The 14,901-nt window shown below is 44.6% G+C and overlaps 1 protein-coding gene across 1 annotated transcript in view; it reads right to left on the minus strand.

Moving 5' to 3' along the window:
- Positions 1 to 14,457, minus strand: part of LOC121569198 (kinase non-catalytic C-lobe domain-containing protein 1-like) — a 68,076-nt gene extending 53,619 nt beyond the window's left edge. The window contains exons 1-4 of the mRNA XM_041879959.2: positions 14,013 to 14,457; positions 11,543 to 11,741; positions 4,359 to 4,417; positions 944 to 1,090 (exon numbers count right to left, since the gene is read on the minus strand). Of these exons, the coding sequence (XP_041735893.2) occupies positions 944 to 1,090; positions 4,359 to 4,417; positions 11,543 to 11,741; positions 14,013 to 14,117 (510 nt within the window). The 5' untranslated portion in view covers positions 14,118 to 14,457. The remainder of the gene's footprint in view (positions 1 to 943; positions 1,091 to 4,358; positions 4,418 to 11,542; positions 11,742 to 14,012) is intronic.
- Between the last annotated feature and the right edge of the window lie 444 nt (positions 14,458 to 14,901).

Consider the following 14,901-nt stretch of genomic DNA (forward strand, 5'->3'; position numbering starts at 1 on the left):
CATGTGCGAGCAAGGAGGCCTACAAACCTGACTCAGTTACACCAGCTCTGTCAGGAGGAATGGGCCAAAATTCACCCAACTTGTTGTGGGAAGCTTGTGGAAGCCTACCCGAAACGTTTGACCTAAGTTAAACAATTTAAAGGCAATGCTACCAAATACTAATTGAGTGTATGTAAACTTCTGACCCACTGGGAATGTGATGAAAGAAATAAAAGCTGAAATAAATCATTCTCTCTACTATTATTCTGACATTTCACATTCTTAAAATAAAGTGGTGATCCTAACTGACCTAAAACAGGGAACTTTTACTAGGATTAAATGTCAGGAATTGTGAAAAACTGAATTTAAATGTATTTGGCTAAGGTGTATGTAAACTTCCGACTTCAACTGTATAATACTGTAGCTATATCAGCTAACACAAACATACGTACTGTATGACGCAACATTTCTTTATTACGTTTCTGCCATTTCATTATTGATGATTCAATGTTGAGGACTCAGTGTTGAAACAGATTCATTTGTTTCCCAAAAGAAAATACATCCTGTAATTGCTATAAACTTAATATTCAAGTTGTATCCCCTGGGTAGAATTCTGGTTTCATGCATGACTGTGACATCATCAATTTTTTATGCTTTTTCCTATCTGCATTGCACGGTCATTGCTCTTCCACACGGTGCTGCTCATGTTCACTGTCTGTGCACATCTTCAGTATTACAGTTGCATATCAGTATGTCATGTCTTGTATCCGTTTGCCAAAGGGCCTATAGTAGGCCTATTAATAGTCATACTACTACTGCTCCTACTCCTATTGATAGTGCTATCATTACTACCTGAGAGAAAATCACTTCTGATATTTCTTACACCATATTACCTGTAATAATTTGTATAATAAGAGTGTAAAGACAGCACTCCATTAAAGGTCATCCATGATGGTGACCTTACCTGCAGGAGTGGCCTGTCCTCTGGCCCCTCTTCCTGCATCTGCTCCAGCAGTCTCTGAATCTCCTCCCCCAGCTCTGCCTCCAGTTCTGGCTCAATGACAAAGTCCAGCGCAGCAGAGAGGGTGGAGCCCAGAGAGTACATGTGTCCCTGGACGAGATACAGAGCGTCATTGACCTTAAACTGACCCATAGAATCAGACACATGCAATTGTTTATCATAAAATAAATCTATGAGACACTGCTTAGACATGTTGACACTGCTTGGACATGTTTGCCTTCAACCATATGGGATTTAAAACATAAAATATGTGTCATTTATGATCTCATGTCAGCACCTCGTGTACCAAACAAACAGCCATAAACCACTACCGTAACCCGTGATCACTGTAACCTCAATTTATTAGTATATGCAGCACACGTCCTTTGGGCAACTTTGTGGGGTCTTGCTGGAAACTGGGCCTAGTTGGCATGCTTTTGGTTGAGGAAGTAATTCACCAGGCCATTAAAAAGTAAATAAAGCTGCAGCAGGCCAGGCCAAGGCCAGGGCCAAGTTGCTCCCTCATATGACTACCCTCAGATTAATCATGTCTGGCAGGCAATGTATTCTGGGGCCTTATCTAACAAACACATAATCATCCCTTTATATTTGCCTTGGATCTCATCTCATTGGATGATAGGCTGCAATACCAGGAGTCAGTGGAGATGAAATTACAGCACATTAATGGGAATTTCGCCAGAGCCTGTCTCTTTGTATGCCGTGAGAGTTCCCTTTTCTTGTGCTTTACTTGGGGGAATGGAGCTCTTTGTTGCAATTATGGCTTACTTGTTGGCTCCTGAATGAATCTGAATTAGGTGTTTTTTAGGCCAAATCTCAGACAAGGTACAAGATTCCAAACAATTAAAAGGAATGCGACCCGTACTTATGTGGTGGATATGGGAAAGGCGGAAGATCCAGATATCAAAGTGTGAGACATTACAAAAATAGTTAGCTGAAGCCTCTCTAAGTCGAAATGTCTGTCTCACATAAACAGAGCCAACATGTTAATTCCACCAGCTGCTGTAAGGACATGTTTAGTTCCTGTTGTGTGTACAAGCAGGTCCCAGCAATAGAAATATAATTACTAGAATTCATTATATTTCTATGGCCTCAGCCGCTCCACTTGGAGCACATACATTGGAAGACATTGGAAGACCAGATAAATTAGACAAACATAGACACACAATGGTTTATTCAGTACTCAATGACACACACATTCAACCTGCAATTGATCAACTGATAAATGTAGTCTAGGCAGGAAATAAATGTACAGTGAGGGAAAAAAGTATTTGATGCCCTGCTGATTTTGTACGTTTGCCCACTGACAAAGACATGATCAGTTTTAATGGTAGGTTTATTTGAACAGTGAGAGACAGAATAATAACAACAAAAATCGAGAAAAAAAGCATGTCAAAAATGTTATGAATTGATTTGCATTTTAATGAGGGAAATAAGTTTTGACCACACTGCAAAACATGACTTAGTACTTGGTGGCAAAACCCTTGTTGGCAATCACAGAGGTCAGACGTTTCTTGTAGTTGGCCACCAGGTTTGCACACATCTCAGGAGGGATTTTGTTCCACTCCTCTTTGCAGATCTTCTCCAAGTCATTAAGGTTTCGAGGCTGACGTTTGGCAACTCAAACCTTCAGCTCCATCCACAGATTTTCTATGGGATTAAGGTCTGGAGACTGGCTAGGCCACTCCAGGACCTTAACGTGCTTCTTCTTGAGCCACTCCTTTGTTGCCTTGGCCGTGTGTTTTGGGTCATTGTCATGCTGGAATACCCATCCACGACCCATTTTCAATGCCCTGGCTGAGGGAAGGAGGTTCTCACCCAAGATTTGATGGTACATGGCCCCGTCCATCGTCCCTTTGATGCGGTGATGTTGTCCTGTCCCCTTAGCAGAAAAACACCCCCAAAGCATAATGTTTCCACCTCCATGTTTGACGGTGGGGATGGTGTTCTTGGGGTCATAGGCAGCATTCCTCCTCCTCCAAACACGGTGAGTTGAGTTGATGCCAAAGAGCTCAATTTTGGTCTCATCTGACCACAACACTTTCACCCAGTTCTCCTCTGAATCATTCAGATGTTCATTGGCAAACTTCAGACGGCCCTGTATATGTGCTTTCTTGAGCAGGGGGACCTTGCGGGCGCTGCAGGATTTCAATCCTTCACAGCGTAGTGTGTTACCAATTGTTTTCTTGGTGACTATGGTCCCAGCTGCCTTGAGATCATTGACAAGATCCTCCCGTGTAGTTCTGGGCTGATTCCTCGCCATTCTCATGATCATTGCAACTCCACGAGGTGAGATCTTGCATGGAGCCCCAGGCCGAGGGAGATTGACAGTTATTTTGTGTTTCTTCCATTTGCGAATAATCGCACCAACTGTTGTCACCTTCTCACCAAGCTGCTTGGCGATGGTCTTGTAGCCCATTCCAGCCTTGTGTAGGTCTACAATCTTGTCCCTGACATCCTTGGAGAGCTCTTTGGTCTTGGCCATGGTGGAGAGTTTGGAATCTGATTGATTGATTGCTTCTGTGGACAGGTGTCTTTTATACAGGTAACAAGCTGAGATTAGGAGCACTCCCTTTAAGAGTGTGCTCCTAATCTCAGCTCGATACCTGTATAAAAGACACCTGGGAGCCAGAAATCTTTCTGATTGAGAGGGGGTCAAATACTTATTTCCCTCATTAAAATGCAAATCAATTTATAACATTTTTGACATGCGTTTTTTTCTGGATTTTTATGTTGTTATTCTGTCTCTTACTGTTCAAATAAACCTACCATTAAAATTATAGACTGATCATTTCTTTGTCAGTGGGCAAACGCACAAAATCAGCAGGGGATCAAATACTTTTTTCCCTCACTGTATAGGGCTACATGGTTACAATGAGTGACAACGCAGAGGGAGAAATTAGGGAGAGGGAGTGAGGGAGATCTGAAAGAGAATAAGTGAACGAGAGACAAGAGAAAGAGAAAGAGATAATTATTTATTTATTTTTCCTCCTTATTAGCTCTGACTTTGCTTATAGCTACTTTATTGAGGAAAAATGTACTTACTATGACTGTGATATGTGGTTGTCCCACCTAGCTATCTTAAGATGAATACACTAACTGTAAGTCGCTCTGGATAAGAGCGTCTGCTAAATGACTCAAATGTAAACGTAAATGTAATGAGTTAATGAGACAGAATGAGAGTGGTAATGAGAGAGTGAAATCCTTTCTTACTGAGACATTGTTATCTTCTGTATTTGCTGATAAACATAAAGAGGATTTAGATTCCTTTGATTTCTACTATGTTTGTTTTGAACATCTGCTACAGTGAAAGGCAATATAGACTGTGAAGTAGCCATTCATAATGAAATAATTAACTTACCTCAAAGGTACTGCCAGTCTTGTCAAACTCTGGAGGTATAAACGATCCCTCAGGATCATCTGCAAGACAAGCATACAAAAGTATATCTAGTTAACATGTGTAATAAATGTTTTATTATATGTGGTGTAGGTAGGCCTACAGTCCCACAAAAATATGATGAAGGTGCTAAGCCAATGAAACCACTTGCAACCAGTCATCGACATAATTCAGTCTAGCAGAATTAGCACACAACAATACAGCACGTTAAATGTGTAATAAATGTGTTTTTCCATGTGGTGTTGGTATCGGTCCTAATTGACAATATGGGGCTAATTATAAAACCATGTGCTAAGCCACAAAACCTTAAGAACACCTGCTCTTTCCATGACAATCCAGTTGAAAGCTATGATCCCTTATTGATGTCACTTGTTTAGATGAAGGGGAGGACACAGGTTAAAGAAGGATTTTTAAACCTTGAGACAATTGAGACATGGATTGTGTATGTGTGCCATTCAGAGGGTGAATGGGCAAGACAAAATATTTAAGTGCCTTTGAACGGGGTATGGTAGTAGGTGCCAGGCGCACCGGTTTGTGTCAACAACTGCAACGCTGCTGGGTTTTTCACGCTCAACATTTTCCCGTGTGTATCAAGAATGGTCCACCACCCAAAGGCCATCCAGCCAACATGACACAACTGTGGGAAGCATTGGAGTCAACATGGGCCAGCATCCCTGTCAAACTATTTCGTCACAACCCAATATTAGGAAGGTGTTCCTAATGTTTGGTATACTCAGTCTATATTATTCATTAGCTCAGAGACAAACCCAGACTAATGAGACTGCAACTATCTCCTGATCAGAGCCTTGGTGTCACGATACAGAGCATTTTCAGTCTTAAGTATGCCATTGTGTCACGCCTCAGAGGACGCTTGTATGTTGAGTCAGGGTGTGTATTTTCCTTGCTGTGTTTGTCCATGTTGTACAGTCTAGTATGGATAGATCTATGTTGGCCTGTGTGGTTCCCAATCAGAGGCAGCTGTCGCTCATTGTCTCTGATTGGGGACCATACTTAGGCAGCCTATTGGCACTAGTGGGTTGTGGGATCTTGTTCCGTGTTAAGGTATGTTGTGTTGTGCTGCCTTGGACTTCACGTTTCGTTTTGTTTGTTATTTTGTCGTTGTGTTTGATATTTAATAAACATGTACGCATATCACGCTGCGCCTTGGTCCGTCCCGTCTGTAAGCGATCGTGACAGAAGATCCCACCAAATGAGGACCAAGCAGCGTGCCCAGGAGGAGTGAATAGCCATGTCCCAGGTGGGCAAATTGTGGTCATGGGAAGAGATATTCGCGGGGACAGGGCCATGGGCGAGGGTAGATACCCAGGCAGGAGAGGTGCAACGGCAACGCAGAGGACGCCGGTCGAGGAGGAAGCCCGAGAGACAGCCCCAATAAAAATGTTGGGGGGGGCTAAAGGGGTGGTCGGGGAGCGAGAGAGAGGAGCCCCGACCGCTGCACCCGGTCGGTTTTCAGATTGGGTCCCTACGACCATGGGAAGAGGAGTGGGAACAGTATTATACTGAGGAGTCGGAGGATGACGACGACGACGAGGTTCTGTTCCCTAACTCGTGGGGGCTCCCGGAGGAGTCCTCACAGGAAGAGGAGTGCCAACGACGGAGACCCGAGAGGCAACCCCAAGAAAACATTTGGGGGGGACACACGGTGTGGATGACGAGGCAGCAGGAGGCTGCGACAGGGCGGATCTGCAGGTTAGGAGAGGAGGCCACCATGTTACGGGGGCTATTGGTTCAGAGGGAGCAGGAGTTATTCGGTCAGAGGGAGGCGCTACAGGAGGCTATAAGGGAGAAGGAAAGTGTAGAGGCACGGCGAGAGGAGCTGGTTAGGCAGCAGAAGGAGCGGGGGTTAATAAAGGAACCCAGTCCCGCTCCTCGCACCATGCAAGTGGTGCGTGTCACCAGTCCGGTCTGGCCCGTTCCTGCTTCCCGCACTAAGCCAGTGGTGCGTGTTCCCAGTATGGCCCGACCCGTTCCTGTCCCTCGCACCAAGCCAGTGGTGCGCGTCGCAGGCCCGGTCCGGCCTGTTCCTGCCCCTCGCACCAAGCCAGTGGTGCGCGTCGCCAGCCCGGTCCGGCCTGTTCCTGCCCCTCGCACCAAGCCAGTGGTGCGCGTCGCCAGCCCGGTCCGGCCTGTTCCTGCCCCTCGCACCAAGCCAGTGGTGCGCGTCGCCAGCCCGGTCCGGCCTGTTCCTGCCCCTCGCACCAAGCCAGTGGTGCGCGTCGCCAGCCCGGCCCGGCCTGTTCCTGCTCCCCGCACCAGGCCAGTGGTGCGCGTCGCCAGTCCAGTACGGCCCGTTCCTGCTCCCCGCACCAAGCCAGTGGTGCGCGTCGCCAGCCCGGTCCGGCCCGTTCCTGCTCCCCGCACCAAGCCAGTGGTGCGTGTGTCCAGTCCGGCATGGCCCGTGCCTGTTCCACCGGTGCCTGGTCCGGCACCGGTCAGCTGCTCCACTCCGGAGCCAGAGCAGTCCGCTCCACCGGTGCCCAGTTCAGCTCCGGTCAGCTGCTCCACTCCAGAGCCAGAGCAATCCGCTTCACCGGGGTCCAGTCCAGCTCCGGTCAGTGGCTCCACTCCGGAGCCAGAGCAGTCCGCTTCACCGGTGCCTGATCCAGCTCCGGTCAGCTGCTCCACTCCGGAGCCAGAGCAGTCCGCTCCACCGGGGTCCAGTCCAGATCCGGTCAGCGGCTCCACTCCGGAGCCAGAGCAGTCCGCTCCACCGGTGCCCAGTCCAGCTCCGGTCAGCGGCTCCAGTCCAGACCCAGACGTCAGCCCCTCTCCAGGTTCGGGGTCTCCCACACCAGGGTCCAGACAGGGCTTGGTACTTCGTGGGAGGAAGGAGAGGGGAAGCAGCGCGCCGAGGTCCAGACCAGACCAGGGGCGCAACAGGGAGGCGGAGAGTAAGTGGTCGTCACGCCCTGAGCCGGATCCGCCTCCGAGGCGGAATGACCACCCGGCCCCTACCCTGTTATGTTTATGTTGTGCGGTCGGAGTCCGCACCTTTGGGGGGGGGGGGGTACTGTCACGCCCTGACTCAGAGGACGCTTGTATGTTGAGTCAGGGTGTGTATTTTCCTTGCTGTGTTTGTCCATGTTGTACAGTCTAGTATGGATAGATCTATGTTGGCCTGTGTGGTTCCCAATCAGAGGCAGCTGTCGCTCGTTGTCTCTGATTGGGGTGCATACTTAGACAGCCTATTGGCACTAGTGGGTTGTGGGATCTTGTTCCGTGTTAAGGTATGTTGTGTTGTGCTGCCTTGGACGTTGTGTTTGATATTTAATAAACATGTACGCATATCACGCTGCGCCTTGGTCCGTCCCGTCTGTAAGCGATCGTGACACATTGTTTGTGCTGGGTTGAAAGCAGGGATAATGGCGCCCACCATCAGCCTCCTCTTCCCACAGTTAGAGACAGTTTAGTAGTTCAGGTCTAGATTTGGAGCTTGTGAAGTTGACCATGCGGTTGGATTTTAACAGTGAGGAGGCAACAATGCAGATCTGGTTCTTGCCCAGAGTGAGACTTTTTATTAGCAAAGTGAGAATAAGACTTAGTATAGCCGACGAGACTGTACAAGTATTTACAAACAAAAATAACAAACTGGTTGTTGATCAAAGCCAAATTGAACTGAATCAGTATATCAAAGAAAACCCAGGCTCAATAACGCCTGTAAACGGCAGCATGCCGATCTTACCCTGTCTCTCTCTCTCAAACAATGAAAGGACAGGGTTTAAATAGGACTACCCATTACATTTTACATTTTTAGTCATTTAGCAGACGCTCTTATCCAGAGCGACTTACATTATCTATTTTTTTTAATTAATTTTTTATACTGGCCCCCCGTGGGAATCGAACCCACAACCCTGGCATTGCAAACGCCATGCTCTACCAACTGAGCTACATCCCTCATGCCTCTGACCAATGAGAACAAGACGTAATTTCACATCATGATCAATTATCATTCAAAAGGAATGAAATACAATACACATGTTCAGATCATACATATAATAAGCACACAATTCAATCAAAGTGCTAAACCATGTTTAATGCATAAATAGAACATAGGGCTTCAAACATGTTTTTTCCCCCCTGGAATTAGCAACTTCTGCATTACCCATTCTCCTGAATAAACGATGCACTCTTGAATGGCCAGATATCCTTCTGTAATAAACAAGTAATACAAGGTAATCATTTACATTTCGGACAAGCTACCTTCACATTTTAATTGTTACACATTATCACAATGTAGTAGTAACGTTTGCTCATCAATTGCATGAACAGAAAGAGTTAGGCTATATTCACTGGAGACGCACAGCAAAAGCTTTCAGCGCCGAACCATTTGTCTGCGTTCAACCACCCGAGCCACTGCCTGTTTACCCCGCTATCATCCAGAAGGCGAGGTCAGTACAGGTGCATCAAAGCTGGCACCGAGAGAATGAAAAACAGCTTCTATCTCAAGGCCATCAGATTGTTAAATAGCCATCACTAGCACATTAGAGGCTGCTGCTGCCTATTGAAATCACTGGCCACTTTAATAATGTTTACATATCTTGCATTACTTATCTCATATGTATATACTGTATTCTATAATATTCTACTGTATCTTAGTCCATACTGCTCTGTCATTGCTTGTCCATATATGTATATATTCTTAATTCCATTCCTTACTTAGATGTGTGTGTATTGGGTATATGTTGTGAAATTGTTAGATATTAATTGTTAGATATTACTGCACTGTCGGAGCTAATAGCATAAGTATTTCGCTACACCCGCAATAACATCTGCTAAACACGTGTATGTGACAAATACAATTTGATTTGATTTGATTTGAACTTTAAACATGTTCCTTTCCTTTCACAGGTGATCAACAATCAAGACATCGGATTACATGACTACCCCACATTATTACAATAAATAAATGTACTTCTCATTATAACTTGTTTTCTATCATTGTGTGTATACAGTACATGATCAGGCAAGACTTTAGACTATGTGATGGAGGACATAGGCCAATCATCACAGTGCCGTCTCTGACTACTGGAGTTATGACTGAGGTGCTCCCAACCCAGGTGGAGGCCACACCAGAGACACTACAGAGGGTTAGAATGAACGGCCAAGGAGAAGTGAGCACTACTGGGTAGAGACAAAGACAGAGGGAGGAGAAGAGAGGAGAGGTCAGGAGGGAATTGTGGAGAGAAAGAAAGCGGGGAAAAGGATGAGAAAGGGAGATGGTAAGAGAGAGGAAGGAAAGCAATGGAAATATGAGTGGATTGTACCACTGCAAAACAAGCAATCCATCAGAAAAGAGGGAAAAACCTGTATAAAGTGCTGTTAATTATTTGGTTATACAAAATGTTTTATTGAATAATGGCAATTGCAAATTCACTCATTCTGAATACAGCACATTACTCTATTCCAGGAGGTTCAACAGCTATAGGCTAAGGCCAGATCATAAGTTAGCTGGCTCTATGATATAACAAGAGAGGCAAACACATACATACTGTAGGAAGTAGACTACAGTGAACTCAATGAGTAAAGGAATGTGCTCACTGCTAACACTATGATTGAGAAAAACAACCTACATTAAGGCTCTCATATTCTCTCAGATGGGCCTGGAGAGAGCTTATATTAAAATGTATGACAATGTGTAATGCCATTTTCTACCAATGAATGGATACTGCCCCATGAGTAATAACATTGCTGCATACTGATCATTAATTGATCACTTAAGGTCACTCTGAATGCTCAATTCCTAAGGGGACACGTGATGATGTCCCACACGCAACAGTATTCAATAAACAGCTAAATTAAACCTAATCAATGCAGGGGAGAAAAGTTAGTATTCCAACATGTGCACAACAAGCGACATCCTATTGTGTCTTAAACTAATTAACACAATTAGTGATCAGCAATAGATTATAATGTGAATCCAGGGTGAGTCAAAGGCACTGATAGCCAGCTGACCGCCAGAATATCGGTTACCAGGGCAACCATCCCCTTGGCAACGCAGACACTGTTGATCTCGTCAATGCTTATCAATTACTGATGTTGCCAGAAAGAAAATGGAAGGCTATCCTTTAATGGTTATGTGTGTGCGTGTGTATGTGTGTGAGCGTCCGGTGCGCATGTATGTCTGTGCATCTATGCATACATGTGTGTGTGCTTGCGTGCCTGCCTGCCTGTGTACGTTTGTGTGGAAGGGACAACAGGGGTGAGTGTGACAGGCGTTGACGTAACCTTGTTTGGTAAAAGACAGATGATTGCGGTTCCCTGAGAGGAGGAGAAGCTAGTCTGTAGGCAGAGAGTATTTCTCAGTAAGTCTGAGGGACAAGGTGAGACAGAGGCATAGTATCCTGAACATGAAGGATCTAACTGTTTCACCAACCCTCTCCATCCAAATGAGACGAGGAGCTGCAGACGACTGCAAAATCACATCACACAGATGTAATCACACAAAGGCTCAACATCTTTTAATTAAGAGACATCCTTCTTTTGCAAATGCAGCCGTTTTGCATTTTAATTATTTTGGGAACAGGTGGAACTTTCTAGTTTGAAACATATACTGCTGACCAAAAGAGAATATGATGGGGTTTGTAAACAAACTTTTCATGGGGGAGGAGAATCTGAGGCCCTATTCATTAAGCGTCTCAGAGTAGGAGTGCTGATCTAAGATCAGTTTGACCTTTTAAGTCATAATAAATAGAAGGGGGGACCTGAATACGGACCCTGATCTTAATGACCCTTTGACTTCCCATAGGGAGGACAGATTGAACTGTGACCTCAGGATACCATGGTGGATCAGATCAGACCGATTGATCAGTGGAGAGAGTGCTGCCTCAGTCTTTTACAATAGCAGACAGCACTGACTAACAGATTAACTGTATGAGACGAAACACCATAGAATCCAATGAATAACTGATAGACCTAGGTTGTGTTCAATATGCACTAAATGGAAGAAAATGAACTGAAACAGGAAGGGACTACTTGGACTACTTGCAAAAACGATAACTATTTTTTGTTTCTTGTTGCAAAACTGTTTTAAGCGTTTTTGTGTGCCCTAATGAACGTGACCCTGAATGGACAGGGAGACTGGATCATCACTGAGGTAGAGAGGGCTGTGTTGGGCTGTGTTGACTCACCACTGAGCTGCTCCATAAAGCACACATTGCCATGGGCGTTGAAGGCCAGGGTGTCGGGTGTGATGCACAGGGTGTGGAAGAGGGACGATGGGGCGATACTCTGCAGGGCCAGGACACACTCCACACACACCGCCCACACCTCCTGTTCCATCAGACAGGTGTCCCGCAACAACAGGATATCTGCCAGGGACACATTCTCCTGTGGACACACGCACGCAGGCACGCACGCATACACACACACAGAGACATATGCACACACACACAACAGTAACACACATGCACACACACACACAATTAATACGGTATGTGTCATGCAGCAATACACACACTTACACCCACACCCTCGTATGTCATGCTGCAAACTGTGCAAAGCCAAGTGGGCACATTTTGTCTTATGAAGAAGCCTTATTGCATCAATGAATATGAAACATCTCATGGCATGTTAGACATTTTCAGTGCCGGATTTGTGTGTGAAGAAAACAGGATATTTTGTTGGCTTTGCACAAGAGCACAAAAGCCAGTCTTTGATGGCACTGAGATAGAGAGACTCCATTGTGATGAGGTGTCCAATACTCTGCATTTCCATTACATGCATGTGACTGAACAGTGTAACAGACCACTGTCTTTTCACAAAAGTCTCATGGGACATGGGCATTCAGTTGTTGTAAAAAAAATAAAAGTGCTATCTAGAACCTAAAAGGGTTCTTCAGCTGTCCCCATAGAAGAACCCTTTGAATAACCATTTTTTGTTTCAGGTAGAACTTTTTTGGTTCCAGGTAGAACCCTTTTGGGTTCCATGTAGAACCCTTTCCACAGTGTGTTTTACATGGAACCCAAAAGGGTTCTACCTGGAACCCAAAAGGGTTATCCTATGGGACAGCCGAATAACCCTTTTTTTGGAACCCTTTTTTCTAACATTTAAAAAGATGGAACTGGGGTGAAGACAGAATATTCCTCTTTAAAGTACCTCTTCAATTGATCTGAGAGAGATCTAAAAGATGGTTGTCTGTTCATTACCAAATATTTGTTGCGGAAGGTGAATAAAGCGCACCTACAATGCTGTAGAATATGGCAAAATAATAGGGCAGAAAACTGTCACTTTAAGCAACAGCATAAGCCCATAAATAGACTGTTTCCCTTGAGAACAGTGCAAAGAAACATTGAATCTCTCCCTCTCTCCTCATGTTTAATGTGCAGGCCTAAATAACTTTCCCTCTCACTCCAAGAGCTCTAAATGAGACCAAATCTGCACTGGTGGAACTCCTCAAAGGTTTAGAGAAGGAGCGAGAATAAGAGGGACAGAAAAGAAGAGTGAAGTAGTGAGTGATTATTTTCTGGTTGGGCTACTAAGTGGGTGACTAAGTAATCGAGGGACATCATGGTGAGTTGTTAGTGGTTGAATTAATCCCATAGTATTCAAAGGTCAAATGTGATTAAGTTTACACTTGTTCCCTTGTGTGTAGGCTACAGCTGAATGCATCTGGCAGGCTGACCCCACACATACACCCCCCCCCTAACTGTGAATAACTGTACTGCACTGAATCATATTGCCCACTGTACATTGTTTAACATTGGAACTATAATTACTTACAATATGAGTGAAATTGTTTTCCTTTAAAAAAATGCTAATTAAGTATGTTAAAAAGCAGCTTTTCTGTGTTGGAATGGTGTGGGCGTACCCCAACAACAGAATGGTGTGGACATATTTCGGTCATTAAAAATATTTGTGCAAGTAGACTGCTGATTGGCCAGCTCATCCTCCTCTAGACCGCTGATTGGCCAGCTCATCCTCCTCAAGGAGATGACATCATGTTCTATGAGGAAATAGCAAGCATTTTTTAAACGGTCTGTTTGAGATACAAGTTAGAGGTGGGTTTTTTATGCTTTGGCCACAAATACGAGTATAGGACGAGTCAACAACATTATTTGGATATGAGTTAACAGAATATTAACTTTTAAAAGTTAGATTTTCACTGGGCAGTTACTTTAAAACTCAAACTGGGAGATGAAAACAGGACAGGGTAGTATTTTAATGTCGTAATGAATGTCCAGATTATCAACATAAAGCCAAGAGGGGACACAGCAGGGGTCATTACCTATGTCCCACAGTATAATTATGGTCCTTGATCACCATGAGAGTTATAAGGAAAGATCACAGACATCAATCTGATCTTGGTGTCCTGAGACAGAGAGCATGTTGTTGATTCAATTAGACCTTATAAAACAACATGTCTTCTTCAATCATTCAATCACTCGCTCAAGAGCATATAGGTTAGCCTATCTATTGGGACTGCACAAGTAACATAGCCCAGGTGCATATATGTCACAGCCAATATAACCAGTCCCTTGGGGACCCTCAGTCCACAATATTGTTGGTAGCCTACATTATTCTGGCTTAGTTCATACATGCCAATGAGAGAACAATCATATTTATGATGATAATTATGTAAACATAAATATTCACTCTCACCTCATCTTCAAGGAGTGGAGGTAGATGCTCAAATTCATAGTATTCCTCCTCTTCTTCCTCCTCTTCCCCTGAGAATTCGACTGCATTAGTTCCAGATGTCCCCATTGTATTTAGTTTTAAACAAGACTATGATATTTGTAGAATTGAGTGAGTGCAGTTTCACACCCATAGCCTTTAGCCTACTGTAGAATAAAGCTTTCCCTCTCCCTTGGTGTCCTGGCAACACTGTATCGAGTCAGGAAAGATTACATGCCTGAATACGTGTTCCAAACACGAACAGTGCGGGCTACTTTTTAGAATGTTCCCAGTCCTTCCACTACCACCAGCAAGCAACATGATGCGTCATTCCACAAAACGGTTGGTGTCACTGCAGTTATTTTCATTCCAAAACACGCGAAAGACAGCGTTTGCATGTGTACTGCCAATAATCAATGGCAACAGGGGAGTTTGCGGACTGTATGCTGTCATGGCAACGACTGCCACACCTCCACAAAAATAACCGACATTGCGATAATGAACTGCAGTTCCGAAGTCCTCCGAGTAAGGGCTACGAGGCTACGCTATGTACTACAATTTGTTTTGAGGAGTGGTAGCCTACTGACAAGATCCCATCCACGTACGGCGCCTCGATATCCATCAAAGCAATACTGGAATAGCGTGCCATAAGTCATTTAGAACGGGGGTAGCCTTCGCTGCAAAGTTTGTCCTACATTTTTTGCACTCATTCTCATGAGTGACATTAATTGCAAGCTGCGTTGTTAAGGTGTTACTCATGTATTACCAAGGTTCAAAATCACACCTGCTTGCATTGGATACTCATATGCTGCACTGGTATTCTTTAACATTTAATTGACGAATTATAGGCTACGTCAATATAAATAAATATAAT

This window comes from Coregonus clupeaformis, chromosome 1 (genome assembly GCF_020615455.1).
Source record: "Coregonus clupeaformis isolate EN_2021a chromosome 1, ASM2061545v1, whole genome shotgun sequence".
NCBI lineage: Eukaryota > Metazoa > Chordata > Actinopteri > Salmoniformes > Salmonidae > Coregonus > Coregonus clupeaformis.